This window comes from Rhagoletis zephyria, unplaced genomic scaffold (assembly GCF_001687245.7).
Source record: "Rhagoletis zephyria isolate East Lansing unplaced genomic scaffold, Rhagoletis_zephyria_1.1 Rzeph_scaffold_00643, whole genome shotgun sequence".
NCBI classification, from domain to species: Eukaryota; Metazoa; Arthropoda; class Insecta; order Diptera; family Tephritidae; genus Rhagoletis; species Rhagoletis zephyria.
In genome coordinates this window covers 60,499-82,862 of record NW_016157727.1, presented here as the reverse complement: position 1 = coordinate 82,862, position 22,364 = coordinate 60,499, and the positions used below count along the sequence as shown (strand labels likewise).

Genomic DNA, 22,364 nt, shown 5'->3' with positions numbered 1-22,364 from the left:
GGCTGTATCGCAAAATAAATATAAAATAGCAAATATACACATTACTACCCAATAAAAAAGTATAATTTGTGTATAAATATATTATAGTCGCCTGCGTTAAAATATCTAATTAATACTCATTCTCGCTTTCGTTCTCTTTCAGCACTTCCTGCCTCGCATCGTTTCGATTTAGCCGCGGCGGGCGGCATAGCGCCCTGTTTTGGTGATCCGCCCCTACCCTCAGCACTGCCACTGCCCGGCGCCGATGATGACCTCTTCAGTCCATCGGGCAATGGGGATCTCAGTCCCGGCTGTTGTCATGCCGATCTGAGTCCGACCTTCGATAAGCCGTATATGCGTGAAATGGAGAAGACCATCGAAGGTTCGCGTTTTATAGCGCAACATGTGAAAAACAAAGATAAATTTGAGAGTGTAAGTACAAGTGGGAGAAATATCAAAATACTTTTAAATATATGCATTCCATTTACTCAGTAATATTTCTACTCACATAAAAGGTGTCATAACGAGTCATATTGTCATTATATTAGGCGTGTTTTTTACACGCATAAGTGGCTGTGCTTAAAATTTGTATGAAGCTTTAGCGACAAGCTTTATGTGAGCTTATGAATAATTATCGATAAAATCAAAATTACTTATTTTTAAATAGAAATTGCTGATGCTTGGTTTTTACACGTTAGTCATAGATATGTATGCGTGAAAAAACCACGGCTATAATACATTTTATAATGACGGCAAATATTTTTAAGTAATCCACAATCACTAAACATTTCTAAGCATTTCGAAATATATGAAACTATGATAATACATCTATTATGACATCTTCTGACCTTCCAAGCAAGTATGTATAATCAAAAATTTCACTTCATAAATTGAATTGATGCACGAATCCATGTCCAATAATATTTCATCAAATGTGGCACCATGATATATATATATTGCACAAATCGAATTGAGTCCCACCTCTTCTTAACCCGGATCACTTCTTCAAAAAAAAAAAACTAAATCAGGGGGCTAAATCTAAATTTATGAAACATTATATGTACAATAACTACATAATTCCCTTGTACATTCCCTTGACATCTTCGAAATACCGATTTCCACGAGAGGCATAAAGTGAGATCCGATTTAGTAAAACTTTTTTTTTTTGGTATAAAGTTGCACTTAGAATCCCACGCAAGTTCTTGAAAAAAGCAAAACGGCGCATCAGAAACAGAGCGGAAAAAAATTCTACCGTTAGATTCATCTCTCAGAAAGAAAGATCTTTTATCTCTGCTTCATGATTTTTGAGTTTAATCGAGACGCTTCGGAATGTTTCAAAACTGTTTGAGGTTTTTTTCTGAGATTTTTTTTTAATCTGTGTATTTTTGTGTCTTAATCCATGAATTTTTAACTTTGCTTTAAGTATGGCATACTATTTAAATTGAATTAGGCAGCATATATTTCCATAATTTTATTCCCCGACGGTTTAGCGTGGGCGAAGGGTTTCATCAATGGTTTTCGCTGCAAACTGGTTAAAAATAGCCAAGCCGCAAGTCCTTACTCCTTTATTCGTGGCTGATTATTTGGGATTTAGTCGCCTCTTACCCGCTAACGGCGATCAATCAGAAAATCCTTCAATTCAATTCCCTTAGGGGTCTGCAAAAATCGAGTAAATATTGATATGGATGGATGTTTATAATCAAATGAATTTCAGATGAATTTGCTTTAAATAAATGGCTTTGAAGTTAAGGTAGTGTGTACTTTTCATGGACTATTCAGCTAAATTATAGTAATTGGTGATCAACTTCAAAGTCCAATATCTCAAGAAATATCGATGTTAGTGATTTTATGTTCTGAAAGTTTTTTGTAAGAAAATTGAAAGTACTACAAGTTTGTCATTTATATTTTTTCTGTAGCTCTTGTTATTTTGGAGATAGGCGTAAAAAACGAGAATTTCATGAAAAAATTTGGTTTAGTGACCCGTACTAGCTCGCTGGTGGGAGTTACGATTACCCCGCAATGGACACTTTTGTAGAGCATTCAATTCTGAAGAAAATCCATCATTGACCAATATTATATCATAAAATTCCGCTGAGTTCTAAGAAAAAAACTCAAAGTTTACGTTTATTTTATATGGGAAATCTTTGCACGCCTTGGGCGAGTACTTAATGTTAATACTAAGGCTTCAAATTTTTTTTTTTTAAGTTTTTTATAGGTGTTTTCCACAAAATTTTGAGGTAGGAGTGAAAAAAAATCAATAATCGCAAAAGAAAATCGCCCTAATGTATATATAGTACTAAAAATACATAGTTAAAAAAAGGTTTTTAACACAGTTTTGCCATAAATTTAGCTTTCTCTTTCTGTAAAAGTTTAATATAGGTACGTAAATAGTATTCTCAATTCTCTTTTGACGCACCGTTGTGCTTTTGCATGCTCGCTGCACATTTTTCTTCCTCTAATCGACGCAAAAATCGAACATTTCTTTGGAGCGTAATTTAAAGTGGCTTTTTCTAAGAGCAAAAAATTCGCATTACTGTAAATGCATAAATACATATTAACATAATCACATATTTACATGCATACATGTGACATACATTCTTATGTATGTATGCATGGATTTAAGTACTTTATGGCTCTGCAACTCACAAATATGTCACTCATACGCCACGTCGCACAGCAAAGTGCATAACGATGCTTTGGCGGCTAAGCTGAAGGCTTGTGCTGGCTGGATACATACTTGCATGCATATATGTATGTGGATAATGGTTTATTTCTATACCAACTATGTATACATATGTATGCAGTATACTATGGCACGCCATCAGTGCGCTAAGAAACGGCAGCTGATGCTAAAGCAATACCAATCAGCTGGCGCACGATTGGCGAGCAGTTCTCTGACAAAAAAAAGAAAAGTTAACAAAAAATTTAACCATTGCCACTACTGATGCTTACTCGCTGTTGTGGCTGCCATACGCTGCTACCACTCGCTGCTGCTTGCAATCATTGGCATTATTGATGATTGCGGCAAAGCTTGTTTAAATCGAATTTCCACCGCCACCACTGTCGAAATCATAACCCAGGACCGCTAGCGCTCCTCACGTGCGCTGTGTGTATCGCCCTCGTCGACCTCGCCGACCTCCGAGCTAACTGGTTGACTGGATGGCTGACTGGCTGTCTGTTTGATTTGCTTTGCCTCACTTGATTTGTCGTCTATGATAGATGCATATACATACACAAATGTGGGCTTAGATACACATGTACATACGTAAATGGTAGTTCCAAGTGCTTGCATTTTCAGGCAAAACCTTGAAAGGCACTTACATTTCCACACACAAGTGTATAGCCAATCTCGTACTACCGCTCTGTGCACAGCGAAGCTTATGTATATTTCTGTTGGAGGGCAATAAAAAATTAAACTTTTTAAATTTGAGCTCAAAATCAAAGCACTGAAATGTGACATCGCGAATTTGGCAATCATAAATCCAATAAACTACATACATATCGTCGTTTAAAATACAAAACCGCGTATGTGAGTTTGCATAAATTATTTTCTAGAGAGAAAAAACACTCATATTTCAAAATGGTTCTCTGTTTTATAAAGCCATCGCATTTCTGGCCAGTAAATATTTTTCGGGACGAAAGAATAAGGATTAAGCGAAGAGCTTCGGTGATCAAATCCAATTTTTGTCAAAAAATTTCAGTTACGCGGTTTTGCGTATTCAATACTAACTTCATCGTGGTACAGCTGGATCAGAAATTTAAATTTTTACCGACACCGGATCTCACTACCTAATTCCTGTGTAAAATCGCTCCCTGTTTCCGGGACTGGAGAAAATTATTGTTTTTTCTGTGCACAAGTTTTCAAGATATTTGCAATTTAACGTTATTCTGATAAAAAAAAAAAGTGTTAATCAAAAGAAATGTACTTTTGCAGGGAAAAAATTTAAAAATAACAATATATTTGTAATTCATCATTTCATTTAGTATTTTTTTTATGAAAAAATTAAAAACAAAAATCAAACTTTAGCAGGGAAAAAGTAACAGATTTAATGAATAAAATTGATGGATAAATAAAGAATGAATGAGTGTTCAAATGAAAATGAAAAAAATTTTTGTATGAAAAGAGGGCAGAAAGAATGTTACTCATACGCCATGTATCTACATATAAAAAAAAACTTAGCAATAATGTGGGAGTTCACACTTGCCTGATAACGTGAAAAAATAAAAATTTTCATTCTATATTGCATTCGATTGTTGTTAACTGAACAAAAAACCAAATTACCTTATAACCAGACAAGAGTAAATACCCACAATGACTTTTTCTAGCGTTTTCATTTCTCGAAATAATGTAGCATTTATTCTGCCCTGCGTTAGGGCTGTCAAGTTTTCGTGTGCTTTTCTCAGCACCTTCTCATGCATATTGCGTGCTCTTTCTTTAAAATGTTGCACCGTGATAATGTTGTCATATAGGAAGATGACTTTTTTTTTCGAGAAAAGAAAATGCCATTAGTTTAGCTTTCCGAAAGAAGAAGTAGAGAAGAAGTATGTATGTAACCTGACAATGACTAATTTCTGCTGTGCTTACAGGCCAAGCCATAGCGTACCAAAATGAAAAAGGGCCTCTAAAATTTTATACGAACTTACTCAACATGTGGTAGATATGCTGCGAACATGGTCCGAGGAAAGTAGACCAAAACTAGCTAAAATGTATACAAAAAGTATAACAAACTGCCCCAATTCCAACTCCCTTCGTAATTTTTTTTTTTTTTTTTGTAGCACTTTTTACTTGCCTGTCAGCATCAAAATTTAGTGAAGTAGAAAGTAAATTATTCGAATTTAATAGGCTAAGCAGAGGAGTGTTCGATTATTCGACTTTTTCCCCAACCCAATTTTCTATTTATTTGAAAATAGCAATGCAGTTATATGAATATTCTTATTCGACATTTTTCCCAACTCGGTTTTCGATTTATTAAAAAAAAAGGCAACTTAGAAGAAAATCCTAATTTCTAAATTCAGAAAAAAACTACCTGCTTTAAATTGTTTGCGTTTGCAAGATGCAGTTGTATAAATATTCTTGATGAATAACCCGATTTATACGATATCAAAACTCAGGTTTATTCGATATTTGAAAAATCACTATTTCAAAAAAACCACTCAAAAATTAAAAAAAAAACCGGCGAAAATAGGCTTGTAAAAACCGAGTCAATCATCCTACTCTATAGAGCGACGGGATTTGAGTCACAAATAAAAAGGCAGCAAGAAATTTTAATTATGATTGTTTTTAAGGTTCGCCGAAGACTAAAACCGTTATGACCCAAAACTCCTCTCAGTGTAAGCTTTTATACTTGAGGGAAAATTGCAAACTTCTTTTGTATGTAGATCAACCCAGTCTAATGCAAATACATATATGTGAGCCATATTTAAGTAGGGGTATCAACATATGCAACAATTGCATTGTTAGAAAACTACAAAGCAAATAGAGAGGCTGGCTGATTGCGCTCAAATTTAACCTTTAACGATTGATTGCATTTCGGCAGAAATTCGAATGGCAATGAGTTCCACGCTCGCTGCTATTGTCACTGGTAAGTTGGATTAGTCAAGGCTGCGAAAATATTTAATGGAAAGTTTAGCTGTCACAAATTAGCAAGAAATTAATTGAATTTCGAAATTAACTTTTAAGTACCTAATTGGCAGCTTTTCATTTCTAGTTCAATGCAAATTCTTTTGATGAGAGTAAATTCATTTAACGCTTAAGTAATATGTATTGGCATGCAATTGACAATTCACCATTTCCCTGCATTGCTCATAAAAATATAGTTTATAGTTACGATATGTCTTAAATATTAGCCAATATGTACTTGCTGCAACATTTTGGACTGATAGAGAACTTCTTCTTGTTTGGCAGTGATGCTTTTTAAGCTATCTTTATAGCAAACCTGGCGCATTCAAGGGTACGTAATTCTTGACATTCTTAAAAAAATTGGTAGTGATATTTAAAAATTTTCAAACTTTGGTATTATGGTGTATGGTTACTCAACCTAAAAAGGAAAAGTCAGTTAGAGGTGCAAGGTGCAAGGTGCAGGGATAGTATTTTCCGGGGTAGTAGTCAAGGTTCCGAATTCAAATTAAATAAAAAGTTCTACTACCTTATGATTCTCTTCTACTACCTCTTTGATTCTACTACCTTTGATTCTCATATATTTAAAAAAACACGATTTTTTTTACATTCTTTGGCATTTCTCCTGAATGTTATTTTATGAGCGCTAAAATTTACGCACCCCCCGAAATCCTTAATACATGTATGTATATTATAAAATGTGGAAAATCGCATTTTTGAAAAAATTCATTTATACATTAAAAATAATAAAAAATTAGTTAAAATGTGGCACTAAGTATGACTAACACAATAATGAATTCATCATCACCATTTCGAGAAAACCAAGCATTAAAATTTTATTCTTTTACCTTTTGAACTTTTGTTTTATTAAAATAAAATAAACAATACAGGGCTACAACCAAAAGTCTATCCAAATACACTTATAAAATAAATTTTTATATTAAATGCAAAATACTCTACGTGAAGAGCCCTGAATAAAGTATTTGCCCTTTGCACAGAGAAAAATTATACAAAACACTCAAGTCCTAAATTTACAAATCCCAAAATGTTTAGGTAAAGAACCTTGAATAAAGTATTTCCTCTTTGAATAGAGAAAAATTATACGAAATGCGCAAATCGTAAATTTTTGACTCTACAAATAGTCTACGTGAAAAGCCTCGAAGAGAGTATTTCCTCTATCGTTAGCCGTCATCGATGCGCCACTTCTCGCTCGCTATGTTTGAGTTCCGGTCGCTTAAAGAAGAATTTTGCATGTGAAAGCAACAACAAAGTTAGCTAGCATCGACAGACGATAGCGAGTTTGGTTGTACCTCATTGAGTTCGTTCGTTTCGCCACTCGCTAACTGTTGGCGAATCGATGACGGTTATTATGTATTAAGGTCTGAAATAGTATGGATTAAGAGCAAGAGCACGATCTTTCTGGAGAGGAATCCAACTTTGAAAAGCGGAAAAAATTAATCTACACAGAAAAATTTATAGAGGTATACAAGTTCAAACAAAAATCTTTTTTCTTAGTTATCGAAATAGAAATGGTACGACTGAACAGAATTCATGATCTTCATGAAGACAAATCCAACTTCCAAAAGAGAATGCGGCATTTCTCAAGAAACTCAAATTTATAGAACTGCAGAAATTAGTTTGTAACTGACTAATTGCTCAACAAAATACTATTGACCAATCGCTCTGAATAAAAAAAAAACATTTAGAGATCTAAAAGTTAAATTTGTAGAGGATTTGTACTAATCCGGAAATGGAAGAGAAAACAGTATAAAAAAGAGGCATATAAAACTCTTTAAGAACACATATACATACGTTCTCTATTTTTTTAGGGTAAGTATTTAGTACGAAATATGAGCATATTCGGAAGTATGGCCCTCTAACCTGGTTTTTATCTTTTAATACAAAACACTCCTGTAAAGCTATCTCTGAAATAATTTTCATTAGAAGTTATTTTTTTGGCCTAATAAATAATGCCAAACAATTTATGGTGGAAAATACAACAATAGTTAATAAATGGTTGCAGTTAAAGGCCTCAAGCTCAATAAAAATTGTTTAGTATGATTTGATAGGTAAAAAAAAAAATAACAAAAAACCAAATACTTGAGGACGAGCACGTGTTCAAGTTTAAATTCTAAAACGAGAAATTAACCAAAACAACAACCACAATTGCCACATGATCGAGCCTAAATAGCAGCAAAATATTAAGTTGCCCTTGACTGACATATGAAAAAGTGGAAAATCAACAACAGTTTATAAGGTGAAGTGGGTAGACCACTGGCTTTGTAAGCTGGAGTACCTAGTTCGAGTCCCAGTGAACTCGATGAAGAAGTCTGATGAGCATATATGATGATCTTCGAAATAGTACCTATAACTTCTACCATTTATAAATTGTTGTTGTTTTTCCACAATAATTTTTCACAAAAAAACGGCCTAAAGCTCAATAAAAATTTTCCTTTTAATACAATTTTTTTTTGTTTAAGAGGGTAACACTGCACTCGTCTTCTGATGGAACTGCGGCACAAGTTTGGGCCTCAACCATATAATGCCCAAACGGTTGCATCCATGCAGAGCTGTAAAAATTGCAAGTTGCAACCTGTTTAATTGCAATCAAAAATTACTGATTTTATTTTGATTGTAAATATTACAATTTACAGTCATATAGAAGACTTTTTATTGCAATCAATTCGATTTGTATTCACATTCAACAAATCGTGAATCAATTGCTTTACTTACCAAAAATAAAGCTTAGTAGGAGTAAAGATTTTTGATTGAATCCGTGATCTGAATGCGATCAAATTTTGATATCAAAAGTGCCTAAAATCAAATTGACTGCAATCAATTTACTGTAAATGATTCTAAATTAGAACTTTTACAATCGGAAGAAAAGCAATCAATTTTTATTGCAGGCAAATCAGTAGCACACCATTGATTGCTAAACAAAATAATTTTTAATTTTACAGCTCTGTGTCCTTAAGTGATGGGCAAAACGCCTAAGAGGAAATTGCTCCACCTCTTTACATTTTTTAAAAAAGGGGTTCCGGTTTACATAACTTCTTTGTTTAATAAATTCTCTTACATATATACATAGTTATGGGACAGAAATAAATAAAAGGGACATACGGTTTGCAAATAAGTTTTCGAGAAAAACAGCCTTGAAGCTTTAGTATCATTGAATGCTTTGCTTTGGAAAATTGTCCAACGTGAATTCACGAAAAACATGAATGCAGCTAGAAAGCTGCGGCTGATTGCATTGAAACGAGCGAAAAATTTTCTGTCCATTTACAAATACCCAACCGGGTCTCTATGAACCTTTTTTTAAGTGACCGTTAGAGGGTTAAAATTTTCTGCACAAAAGCCAAGCAGAGATATTTTCTGTGGTCACCGAGAACGAAAATCAGCGTATGGGCATATTTTGGTTGAGGTTCAAAAATACCTGCTCCAACTATGATTAAGAAAAACCTTGTTTTCAAAATGGCTACATTCCTAGCGACTGGCCTAACAATTTTCAAAAGGAGCGACCGTCACGCCAAAAGTCGTCAGATTACCGATTTGACTTTACTTTAAGTTAGAACTCAACATCAAGTTTTTTAAGGCTATTAGCGCTGTATTCAGCCAAAAATTTCGAAAGCCACAAAGCCTGAAAAGCTTAGTATGGAGCTCTAACTTAACCATTATAAAACAATAGATGCAAACCTCATGTTGAAAATGATTCTATATGACAGTTCGAAACGTGTCTAATGGCGTCCATTCTCAACAACTTTGCTTTTGTCAAATATTTAAATATTCCCTCTTATACACTTTCCTCTTTACAGGTGGAAGAAGATTGGAAATATGTTGCCATGGTATTGGATCGTCTGTTCCTGTGGATCTTCGCGATTGCATGCGTGGTCGGCACGGCGCTGATTATCCTGCAAGCGCCCAGTTTGTACGATCAATCACAACCGATCGATATTTTATATTCGAAAATCGCTAAGAAGAAGTTCGAACTGCTGAAAATGGGCAGCGAGAATAGCTTATAGCGACCACTCGGGTTCGCAGCGGGCTGGTGGAATTTAATCACCAGCTCGATGCGAACCCTCTTCGCCGCACGCGATGATGATCGCGGATAATACAACGATGCCATTGCAATGGTCGAACGTATTTTACAAAATTTTATTGGTGCTGGTGAAGAAAGTCAAGTAACAGCGAACGAAGGAGGAGGAGAAGTAGAAGCAGGCATGGAGAGAGGAGCAGAAGGAGGAGAAATAGATGCCGAAGCAAACGTAAACGAAACAAACAAAGTAATCAAGCAAATAAAGGGTGCTGAAGTAGCAAAAATAGAAGACGTAACCAATAACGATGACGCGCATAACGTCCGAAAACAAACTAACCTAACAAACAATGCGAAGACGCATTTGAAAATACTTTTTGAGCAAGAGCAAGAGGGCAATGAAAGTGAAGCTAAAAGTGATGGTGGGGGGGGCATTAAGAGCGCGTGGGGTAGAGTATGAGCGGTTTAGAGTTGTTGTGCGCGATGAAATAATAATTGAAAATAAGACGCGTGTTGTTGGTGAGCAGTTGATCAAAATAAAATTGTTGCCGTAAAGTAGTTGAGAATTAGTAAAACCTAAATAAAAAAAAAAAACATTAACAAAACACACAAAATCAGTTGATGTGTGCTTACACAGCTACACATACATAAGCACACTTATGAGTGCATATGCATGTGAATTGAGTGAGAAACCTGTGAGTATAAGTGAGCATACATTTCTCTTGAGAAATAAAGAGAAAAAGCGCAATCTGAGCGTAGATATTTTTTAAGTTTTAGTTGTAAACATGGTTAATAGTATTGTGGGAGTAAATGGCGGCAAAAACAAGCAAGGCGAGAATACATATGAAACAACAAACACTTACTCAGCCATCCAGGTATAATACTAAAGTACTATAAAGTAAAAAATAATTTATTAATAACAAAGAAAGCTACTGGAGTACTAATGTTTACTAATCAGCTGAAATAAGACTACAACAGTAATCGAGTTTATAAATATATAAATATTTATATTTATGTGTATGTATGTATGACTAATTAGAAATATGAAATATTAAATTGTTGTAGTTGAACAATCATCAACAAATGCCACATTTTTTTCTACTGACGACAAGTGAAACGAATAACTTAGCATGTAAGTGAGTAAAACTTAAAATAGCTATAATAGTACCGCAATGGTACAGTAAGTCATAAAACTATGCAGGTTAATTAAGTGCTGGCGAAAGTGAGCGAATGACAGTGAGAACTCTAAGAGAAGAGAGAAAGTATGCGAGCGTAAACAAAAAAAATGTATGCGAAATTGTAAATCCTTTGCTCTCGCGCGTTCACCCGGCCGGCAAATATGAAGATCCCGTTACGCTTACTCTTGAGTTTAGCTCATTTGAGTATAAAACGGCGAGTAGAAGCAATAAGCTCCCGCTGAGTATTGCGTGCAAAAAAAGTTTTATACATAGTTAAACATAAATAAAATTTATTTTTTTTGCGGAGTAAAAGAAACCACAAAGATTTCACAAAATTTATTTAAATAAAATAACATTTAAATTAAAAGTAGCAATAATTGAGGTAAGTGCAAAAAAACATTTTAATTCAACGACTGAATGTGCTTATGTCTATATATAAAGTAGGTTAAAAACATACATACACGTGCTCATTCATACATACATATGTATGTATGTGTGTGTTTACAACTATGGTTTAAATAAGCGGTAAACATACATGCATAAGCTAAAATAAAATGCCAATAAAAATCAAAGTGTAATTAATTAAAAAAGTAATATAAAGTAAAACAATAATTGATAAACAACACTATTCTAATTTTTAAGTGCATACAATATTTTTAGCATTAACACTAAAATTATTTGTATGCGACACGCAAGCAAACATACAAAGAATTCACTAAATAATCTAAGTACAATTTGTTTCATACACTTTTTTTTTTAATTTTAATTCGCGTTAGTATATACTTATGTGTGTATAAATTAACTGTATGTAACAAACGTACTATATACAGAGAGTATTTGTTGCCAACAAACAGCAAATTGAAAGCGTAAATTCTGAAATTAATTTAGATAATTGACACAGTAAATAAAATCAATTGAAGCATACAGCAACAAATCACTAACAAGCAAAGATCACAACAAGCGAAGCCAGAAAAAAAAAAACAAAATGTATTTAAGTAGGAAACCAAATTTTTTTGAAAATCTTAAAATTTTTAACGTTAAGCTGATTGGATAAATGTAAATACTTAAATAAAAAAAAAAAAAAAACCTAAACAGCAAAAATATGAATCAAATATTCAAAACATAACGCTTGCAAAAATTAACATTCAATTTCAAAACAATATATATAAATTACACACATACAAATACTAATTAAAAACTACTGATTTCTTTGTTGGCTTAACTTAACTGCAAATTATTTTTAGTAAGTAAAAATTAAATACCCTGCAGTAAACAGAAACTAATTAGTTCCATTGTCCAAATGCTTTGAAATGTATAGTTACTGTTTTGCAATTAGTAAAAACACCGCAGCAGCGAAATTCAAACAGCTAAGAAGTAATCATACAGCATAGTCCATAGTCCGGAATTCATGCAGAGTAGCCATAAATCCTAGTAAGATGTAAAAGTACACCGGAATTAAGTTAGGATTATTCAAAATCTCAATGACATTCATTCCATAGTTTGTCTGGTCGGTCTTGAAGATATGGGTATACAGGTAATTTTTTAATATCTTTTTCCGGATTTTGAAACTTTATTGTACATATTTGGTACAATGTATTTTATTAAAAGTATTGTCCATCGCTAGCTATGATTTCTGCCAACTTTCGTGGCAATGCATGGCTTCCGCGCCACTAAAACTGCACATCTTTGGAGAACAAGAAAATATCAAGCCAATATTTGATACCTTCAAGTGAAATGCAGCGTTCTCCCGTAAGTTCGTTTTGCATCGACCGGAACAATTGAAAGTCTAATGTTTCAAAGTCAGGGCTATAAGGGAGGTGGGCTAGGACTTTATATCCGGTATCATAGAGATAAGTTTTCACCACTTGTGCGATATGCGCCCGAGCACTGTCACGGTGGAACATCAATGACTCACAAGTGAACCCGCACTGCGTTTAGGCGCCCAAAATTTCAAAAACTGAAAAAATATTTCAAATAAGTTATAAGAGATGCGAGTGCCAGTGAAGAGCAGTCTCATCAAATCATCAAATCCCCATATATCGATGAAGGATTTTCTTAATAAAAAACAAATAAAACTTTATCACACATCTACAGGCTAAGGTCTTTCATTTTTGAAATTCCTTTTCAAACGTATTCTCAAACTAAAATCTTCTTAAATCTCCTTCCTCTGACATTATGGTAGGTACACATCCATTTCAATAAACTGATGAACTAATTTTAATTTGATAAAGGTCAGGAATAAAGCTTTTTCAAACCCATTTCGATTAATACCCATTTGTGTATTAGTTAATTGAGTTAGACCTTTAAACATGTGGCAGCCCTCTTCAAAGGTATTTTCAAGCTTAATCTTTGTCAACCCTCCATTGCGATGCATATTTTAATTAACTGCCCAATTAAGTGGAATTTAATTTTTCACACATGTGGCAGCCCAACTAAATACAGCTCAGAAATAAAAAATTGGTTTAACACCCTTACATTGATACCCATAATTTAATAACTAACGTATTAAAGAAGTTAAATTTAATTTGTAAACAGGTGGCAACCTTCTTCCAACACCTCAGAAATATTTTTAGCGTCCAAACTAAAGATTTTTTAGTACTCGTTCGTTTGACATCCATATTTTGATAGTTTATATATAACTGGTGTATAAGTGAACTGAATTCGTCATTTCAAGCTGGTGGCAACCCTCTTCAAAATATTTGCAAACTATTGCTATCTGAAGCCCCTTTCGTTTGGCATCCAGTTGGTGATACATATTTCTCTTGCCTAATACAATTTTTTAAACAGGTGGCAACCCTCATATAATTAAGCTAAAAACAAAAGGTTTTCAAAACCATTTCGATTGATACCCATTTTGTAATAATTGATTTATTATTTTACATAATTTGAATATAATTTTTTTTTTTTAAAAGGTGGTAACGCTTTTCAAGTAAAGTAAAAGCTTATTGCACATACAGCCCTAACCTTTTAATTTGACACCTCATTTCGGCAAATTGAACGAACGGAGCGGTCATGATGACATTAATTATTAAACGATTTGACTTTAATTATTCAACTGGTGGCAACTCTTTTCGAAAAACTAAAACCAGTTTCTACAGACCAAGTGCTTTAATTTTACATCTAATTTTTAAAATTGGGCGAACCGTACACATCTTTTGTACTGGACAAAAGATCCCTTCGCGTATTATAGTACTTATATGCATGTACTTATATAGATATCTGGTTGCTCATTCCGGCCGTTTTTCCGCGATCGCTCGGTTCATGAATATTAGTTGTTGTATGTAGAGATCCCGTCGATCGTCTGATCACTTTTGAGAAGCACATGATACAGAATTAATTTCTGTTCCCACCAACTGCTTGCTGCCTACGCCCCCTGGCATTTGGATTGTCGTTATGAATCCATTTTCCATAACCGGTGACAATACAATAAAAATGACTTAGCTTTGTACCGCTGAAGGAGATTTTGGGAAACAGTGCCACGCCATTCGATATCTCTTGGTTGTGTTCTTGAAACACCCACTGTTTGACTTTCTCAAACATACCAATATAATCCGCAAGTTCTTATTGGGTTTGGTACGGGTCTCCTTCCAAAATTGTTCCCAATTCGGCGTCAGCAATCGTTGATGGCCTTCCTTCGAGCTCCTTATAATAACTTAATGCCACGTCGAAATCTGTTTCATTTTGATTCTCTAAGTTCTACGTTCCGTTAAGTTAAGTTAAGTTGCCATAATCAGGCTTTTAAACAGCAGTAAAATAGGTGCATTTTTTTTTGTAAGCGAGCGACAGAAGAACGCTCAACTAGGGTAAAATTTCCTTTTAGCTACTTAAGCAACCCTGTTGGTACCGGGCAAGAAACATGTGATTAGTTTAACGAGATTTAATTACAAAAACCAATTTCCCATTAACAATTCACAATAGAGCAGTTTTTTTCACTTAACAACACTATCCTTCAGGTCACGTATTTTTTAACCGACATGGCTGAACTCGGATAAATAGGCGAGTTTCTGTTGTTGCTTTGTGTGTATTTCGTCATTTAAGCGAGTGTTTTTTTTTAGCTCAGTTGCAAAAGAATGCACCTAACAACAACACTTTAGCACTAAGTTGGCTTTGGTATGGATAGGTATGCTTAAACAATACTGCTTTGCTCTGTTTGCAATCTTTTGAAACTGACTTGTCTACATACGCCTTCTAGCGCTAATTTGTAGACTACTGTAGTGATGTGATCTCTAAAAAACTGTTTAAATGTTTTCTTAGATATACTTAGAGCGATCTTCGCGGGCCTTTTCGTTAAGATCATCGGGATTCATTAAGGAACTTTGAACTATCTAAAGCTTTCCGCGCTACCTGACTTTTTATAGAAGACAAATACTTCCTAGCTCTATGTAGATCATTCAGCAATACTGAATGCTGTCTCCTGATTAATACACACAAGAGGGGTCGGGGAGTTCTCCAACTCTACCTTCAATTTAAGAGGCATTTATATAGAAGTTTATGACATTAGGCAAATCGCCATCGTGCCTTAGATAAATGAATGGCTCGAAGTTCGATCAGTTCACTTGGGAGATTATGAAGTGCTACTGCTGCAGTTACGATAACATCTCGAGCAATTAAATCAAGTGGAGTTCAAGAAGCATCAACTTTTGGGTTTCTACTTACGTGGCGCAAAGAGCTCCGTCTACAAAACATCCAAAACTTTACTCATGATAAAATTCCATCTCAAATATTAGCCAACTTATGTATATAAATATTCTTCCAAGTGTTCCTCAGCGATCATTGTAGCCAAGTGATTACAGATGCATAATATGAAATTGCAAGTTCGTTGCCTGAACAGAGCGACTTTCAAATTATAAATGGATAAATACGATTTTTTCTAAGTAATAACGGACGTCCCTACGACAGGCAGTACGCAGAAAATTTCCGCCAGCCCCTCAGTGAAGACGAAAAGTTTTAGGTACTTATATTCGGTTGTCGCATAGCAAAAATTCGACGACAAACACTTAACGAAAATGTGGCCGCCAATATTACAAGTATTATTTTAAGTTTTTTTATCCTAACAAATGGCTGAATATTTGAATATCTTTTAAGCTTGCTACAGCTACAAATAGGTTACTAAGCAGCATACATACTTTGGACTATGTAGCCCTCAACAAAATTCCTTACTGCAGGGTTAATACTCCCATTTCGTACACTTATAAACTTACATAAGCCTACGAATTTCATTCATTTGCGCTTTTGTAAATATTTATATAATCACTCAAAACTATCGCCTTTCATAGACAAAAAAAAAAAAAATTAAAAACTTTAAATTATGATGTTTTTTCTTATCGCTCAGTATTTTTTAACGTTAAAGCAAAATATCTAAATTCCAATAAATTTTGCTGATATAAAAAAAGATGAGGCATCAAAAAATTGCGCTTAAACCACGTAGATAGTTTCATATTTAATTCGTTTTTTTGTTTTTCTATTTTTTGCTTTTGCGAAACGTTTTTATAAAGTAGTAAATAATTTGAGTGTTCATTAAAATATATATATATATTCAACTCTGAATTAAATGCATAAGAAACGTTTTTACGTAGAGAATTTAATTGGAAGTGGTTATATTTCCAAAAAAAAAAATTTTAATAAAATATTATTAAAGTAACAGAAAATTTATGGATAAATCAAATCCTTAAATTGGTAATAATTACACGACGGAATTTTAAATAATCTAAAAGTGATTTTTTTATTTTGATTTGCTGAATATTTAACTTTTAAATAGAATTAACTTTTTTCCTTTAATTATTTATTATTATTATTTTTTTATTCTTTCAAAGTAACCAATGGATTCTGCCCATTATAATTGTTGCACTGGTTGTTTTCTTGTGCAATTTTACGACGCAAATATTTTTCCAATACTTACAGCCGGTTTCACCAGCAATTTAAATAGAAAATACTTTTTTTCTGTCAATTTCCATATAGAATTAAAAAAATTAAAATCATTACTCACTTAAATTGCTTTCGTGAAATTGGCTGTTAATGTGCCTGCCTTCTGCCTCCGCTCAATTATCTTGGATCAGTAATGAACATAGCCCGCGGTAGGGATGCAAGTCAAAATAAACATCGATATTTTCGAATGAAAATATCAACGGTTTCTTTCAAATAAAAATATAAAACAAGAAAATTAAACAATCGGAGCTTCGATAAATGTTTAAGTATTAACTCACAGTGAAATGTATTTATTGATTTAAATAGTTACAAATTCCAGTTTTTTTTTTTGTTCTTTTGAGAAGCTTTCGAGAAAAGTTTTCGGAAGGTACTAAAGTGGCGACAATAAGCATAGTAAAATAATATAAAGTGTGCCAACTAGCAATGATATTCTATTTCGGTACACTCATTTGGTACTATATTATCGTAATTTTTTCTTTCATTTGACACCCTTTTGAATGAGAACTTATTGATGTGAGAAAAAAAAACATGTCAAGAATGTCTTACCGCTTGTGCAAAAGCATACAATTCGTTGCAGTACTGATGTTTCCAGTCCCTCAGGATGAGGACCTAAGCCGAAGTAGGCAAATTTAGCTTTGAAATAAGCGTACATCACTTCATATTATTTCACTATGTTTATAATCTATGTGAAATAATTTTGGAAATTGCTGTTTAAAATCTGCCAGATTTCCAAAGGGTTTTGAGTGTCAATATCATATCAATTAATATCATTTTGTAGATGGGTGTTTGACACTAAACGTTTCTACTAATAAATTAGCAAATAACTCATACCTTTACAGTGTACCTACATTGCACACAAACGTCTATGCATCGAAAAAAATACATCGATATATCGATGTAAATCGGAAAGTCCAAAACATCGTTTTTATTCGATGCATCGAATATCAAATATCGATGCTTCCGATGCATCGATATTTTTTCTGCATCCCTAGCCCGCGGCAAGGCGATGCCCATCATCGGATTAGGGAGTTCTTTAACCTTGCGCTTAAAGCTTCGCAGGTATGCACTTACTATCCATAACGACTAAAACATATTCCGCGGAAACATTTTTGTAAAGCTTTTTGCAGATATTTATTGATACGCACAAATAAAAGTTCGCTCTCATCGTCACTGCTTTGAATAGTTATGTACATACATATAGAGAATTTCTTCTACCTTTATGTGTTCTGATTTGCTGTGTGATTACGAAATAACGGAACTTACGGGAGCAGTATCCAGAAAGCGCATGAAAAGCATACTCTCCTTCAACGTGAGAGATTTTTGATCATATTTTGAATAAAATTTCATAGTTAAACAAAAAAAAAATTGTGTAAACACCTTAAAAATACGTCTCATTCCTTTTGGTTCTTGTATGTCTATCGCGTAAAATTCCACACAGTGTTTTTAAAAGTTTCTCGCTCCGCTACCAGGACGTTGTTTAACAAAACATAGACTGAAGGAAATAAAGCGATCTTCTACCTTTGAACAAAAAACAAGTAAGAAAGTCTAAGTTCGGGCGGAGCCGAACATTAAATACCCGGCGCAAGTATTAAATATATGTTTTCCTCCTTTCCGAAAGCTACCGCTACATGATAAGCCGGGGTGTATACATTTTAAGTAAATTAGCGTCCTTAAATTTCGAAATATTGAAATTTCAAGCATTTCTGAAATTTACCGTTATATGAAAAGCGGCCTCAATTTTAGTCCGATTTCAACAATTTTCAACGGTTTGCTTTTATGTGGCAAGCACAATAACCATACCGAGCTTGGTACAAATTGCTAGAACGGTTAGCGAGATACATATATGTGATCACAAGTGGGCGGTGCTACGCCCATTTTCCAAAATTTTGTCATAAACGTATTTCTTGGTAAAGAATTGTTGCAACCATCAATTTTGAATAAATTAGCTTCAATATTTACTGATTTATCGAAGATTTTGTATTTCTCGAAATTACCGTTATATGGGATGTGGGCGTGGTTATTGTCTGATTTTAGAAATTATGGGCCATTTGGTATGCTGTACCAGGACCAACAACTGTGCCAAGTTTGGAAGAAATTGGTGTAGCGGTTACCAAGATATACACATGTAACCATAAGTGGGCGTGGCTACGCCCATTTGCCAAAATTTTGTAATATTCTTATTTTTCGTCTAAAACTCATTGCAAATATCAATTTTGAGTGAATTATCTTCAGTAGTTACTAAAATATCGCAGTTTTCGTTTTTCTGAAAATTACCGTTATATGGGAGGTAGGCGTGGTTATTGTCCGATTTCGCCCATTTTCAATACCATCCGTCCTACGCCCAAAAGAAGTTCACGTACCAAGTTTCGTTAAGATATCTCAATTTTTACTCGAGTTATCGTGTGCACAGACGGACGGACAGACGGACGGACGGACGGACGGACAGACAGTCACCGCTTAATCGATTTCTCTTTTCATTCTGATCATTTATGTATACATTTGTCTATATCTATCTCGATTCGTTTTGCCTGTTACAAACAACCGTTATGTGAACAAAGTTATAATACCCTTGTGCACAAGTGCGCTCGGGTATAATTACCACCTATCGATTGGCGTGCATTCGTATTCTACACACCAAAACCTGAGCGGGGCAGAGCGAAACTGCAAGTGTGCCCACTGAATGAAGCGGAGCGGAGCTTTTCACATGAAATCGGCCGCGAAGATATTACAAAACTTACCTCCAATGAAAAGTGGCTAAAATATTTATAGTATCTGATTTAACTGCTTTCTCGAAAAATCAAATATGCATGTAAAAACTCAAATAAAATATTGTTTTGCCCTCAGTCCCAAAATGCTTCTGAAAAAGCTAGTTGTATGAACACTTTCATATAGTTACAGCAATTTGAAAACTTCGCTACGCCGGCAAGGGCTTCTCTCGACTCGGGCCCCATTTTCCGTGTGTAAATAGTACACTGAAGTACTATAGACCGAGCAACTAAAAAACCCGATATACTTTTCGATGGTCAACATTGCGTTTGCAAATTTTTCTTTTTTGTTCTTTAGCCAAAAAAAGGAAACTTCTTGCAAGTGGAGTGAGTTACATTTTTCAATTTCTTCGCATCAATACGAGTACTTTTGCCAAATTTATCAAATTTGTTTGTTACTTGAATATATACTTTTGTTTTTTTGATTAACGATGTTAATTTTCGACCGTTGCTCTTCCACAACGACTTGCTTTCCTTTCTTGTGCGCATTTCAGGCAATTAAATCCCGCTTAACTTCACCAAACAATGCAAATTAACTGCACTCAATCAAAATTGAAACTTTTTGTCACTTTTCGATTCCTACTTACAGCAAAGCGCGGCGGTATGCAAAAGCGTTAGAACACTAACAATTTGACATGCGATTTAAATTCTTCTTTAAAACGGTTCAACGAAATCCATGTTGATGACGGGTTAGTTGCAGAAACAACATAAAATTCACCAACCAACATGGCAATCAGCTTTGTTGCTGTCAGCTGGATTGACGAAAAATTTTACAGCAAACAGCGGGAGAGTTACCAATTTTGCTTAGCTTGAAAGCAGAAAAAGATTTCTTGGGGAGGGCAAGTGTTATAAATTATGTCAATATTTTCGCTTAAAATGAATGATCATGCTTAACAAGTGACTTTCGACGTTTTTCAACATTCGAACGTTGGCAACCCTGTCACATTATATTATGCACATCAGGAGTGTACTCGTACCGAAAACTGTTAAAAGTTGTAGAAAACTTTTACTGCTGAAGTTGTCGGTTTTGATAGTTTGATTGTTGAGATGACAATTTTATAATTTTAAAGCTACATTTGTACCTATATCTATTAAATTTTTTTTTGGATCAATAATGGGTGTTTGGAGGAGATTCTCTTGATTTTGAATGCGTCACCATGTGGTATCACAAATAATTATGAGAAAAATAACTTATTCATTCCGATATAATTAATTTGTATTTTAAAAATGTTTTCCTTAACCAAAACTATTCAATTGTATAAAATGCCAAATGGGGGGAAAATGTACTATGCAGAAAATAAATTGCCAAATGAACCACCAGTGGGAACTGTGCCGGTGATCAGCTGTTTCGAAGGTTGCAAGTTTTTTTTTTGAGAGCGAATGCTGCTAAATTCTCAGAATTTTTTCTACTGGATAATTTGGTCCGCTCAATACGAGTACAAACCTATCATCTGCAGTTCTGTGCTCTTTTCACACTTCACATTCACGCACACGCACCCATATTTTCTTACAGGGCATCTCATGCTGAGAGAAAAAAATGTTGCTTTTAGGCAACTCTTCCGGTAGCTTTCTGCTACTATCCATCCTCGGCTTGCGGCGTCACTTTCAAAATGTACTTTACTGACTTGTCTTTTTCCGTACGCAAATGCAGAGTGTCATTTCTTAAGCGCTGGGTGTCTTCCGCTGCTGCTGCTGTCAAGCGCTTCCTTGTTCCGCCTTGTTCCGCCAGCTGCTGCTGCTGATGTTGCTACGTCCACTTTAAAGCTCACTTACAAATAGCTGTAGCGTAGTTAATTTATTTACATACGTACTTTTTTAGGTGTGTGTGTCTATGTATGTGTGCGTGTGCGTATTTACTTCTGGAGTGGCAAAAGTTTAATTAAAATTCCTAATCAAAAATGCTCAACATTTGAATCAAAATTTAATTAAAATAGTTTTGTTTTCGCACGCAACAACAGTGTTGGCCTTGCCACTACAACAAAAAACAAAAACATCGGCAACAAATATGACTCTCATAGGCACAAAGTGGCACTTTGTTTGTTGTATGCATCCTACATACATATTTAATGCACATAAGTGTGAATGTATGTATGTATGCATGTGTGCTTCCGTAAATACAGCATACAGCTTGCAATTTTTCGCTTGGTCACACTTATGTATGTGTCAAGTGTGCTTCTCGCACTGTGTATATTATGTACACGTAGGCTTGTTGTTGCAATCAAAATAATGGTATTTTAAGACAGTTATCACATAATTCCACACAACACATTTGAATTTCTTTTTGTTTTACCACTTTAGTGTCCCTCTGTGATAGTTGAACACATGAACGAAAGACACAAGATCACGCGGGACGGAAAGAACGAAAAAAGTTATTTTCTAGCTGCCGAAATCTCGACGCCATCTTTGCTGTAAGAAGTAAACAACGAAGAGAACGGAGAAAACCGCGAAATTGTTGAACGCATGAAAAATCATTTTTATTATGCAAATTCTTCTAAAAATCATGCCGTTGTGTTAAATTATTCTTTATCTTATGTGTACACACGTTGTCACAAGCGAAAATGAAGAAAATTGCAGAAAAAGGCACCACCAAATTGTAAACAACGAAGAAATGTAAATAAACGGCTAATGTCAAAATCGTTCAACTTTTTTCCTTAATGCGATTCTAACGGGCTACTCTCCTGCCCGCGTGATCTTGTCTTTTTGGTTCATGAGTTGAACCTGTCATGATTGTCAACTTTGTGTATGTGTGGTGTTAATTGTATACATACATATGTAGAAGAGGAATCTTGAACTCCATGGTTTGGTTTTTCCAGCTCAACTACTTTTTCTTCAATCTGTGTCGGGTTAAGCAACAAGGAGATGCCCCATGA

The 22,364-nt window shown here is 34.5% G+C and overlaps 1 protein-coding gene across 1 annotated transcript in view; it reads left to right on the top strand.

Moving 5' to 3' along the window:
* Positions 1-9,615, top strand: part of nAChRalpha1 (nicotinic acetylcholine receptor alpha1) — a 137,489-nt gene extending 127,874 nt beyond the window's left edge. Inside the window, exons 8-9 of the mRNA XM_017613298.1 lie at positions 143-411; positions 9,409-9,615. Coding sequence (XP_017468787.1) covers positions 143-411; positions 9,409-9,615 — 476 coding nt within the window. The remainder of the gene's footprint in view (positions 1-142; positions 412-9,408) is intronic.
* Positions 9,616-22,364: the final 12,749 nt, after the last annotated feature.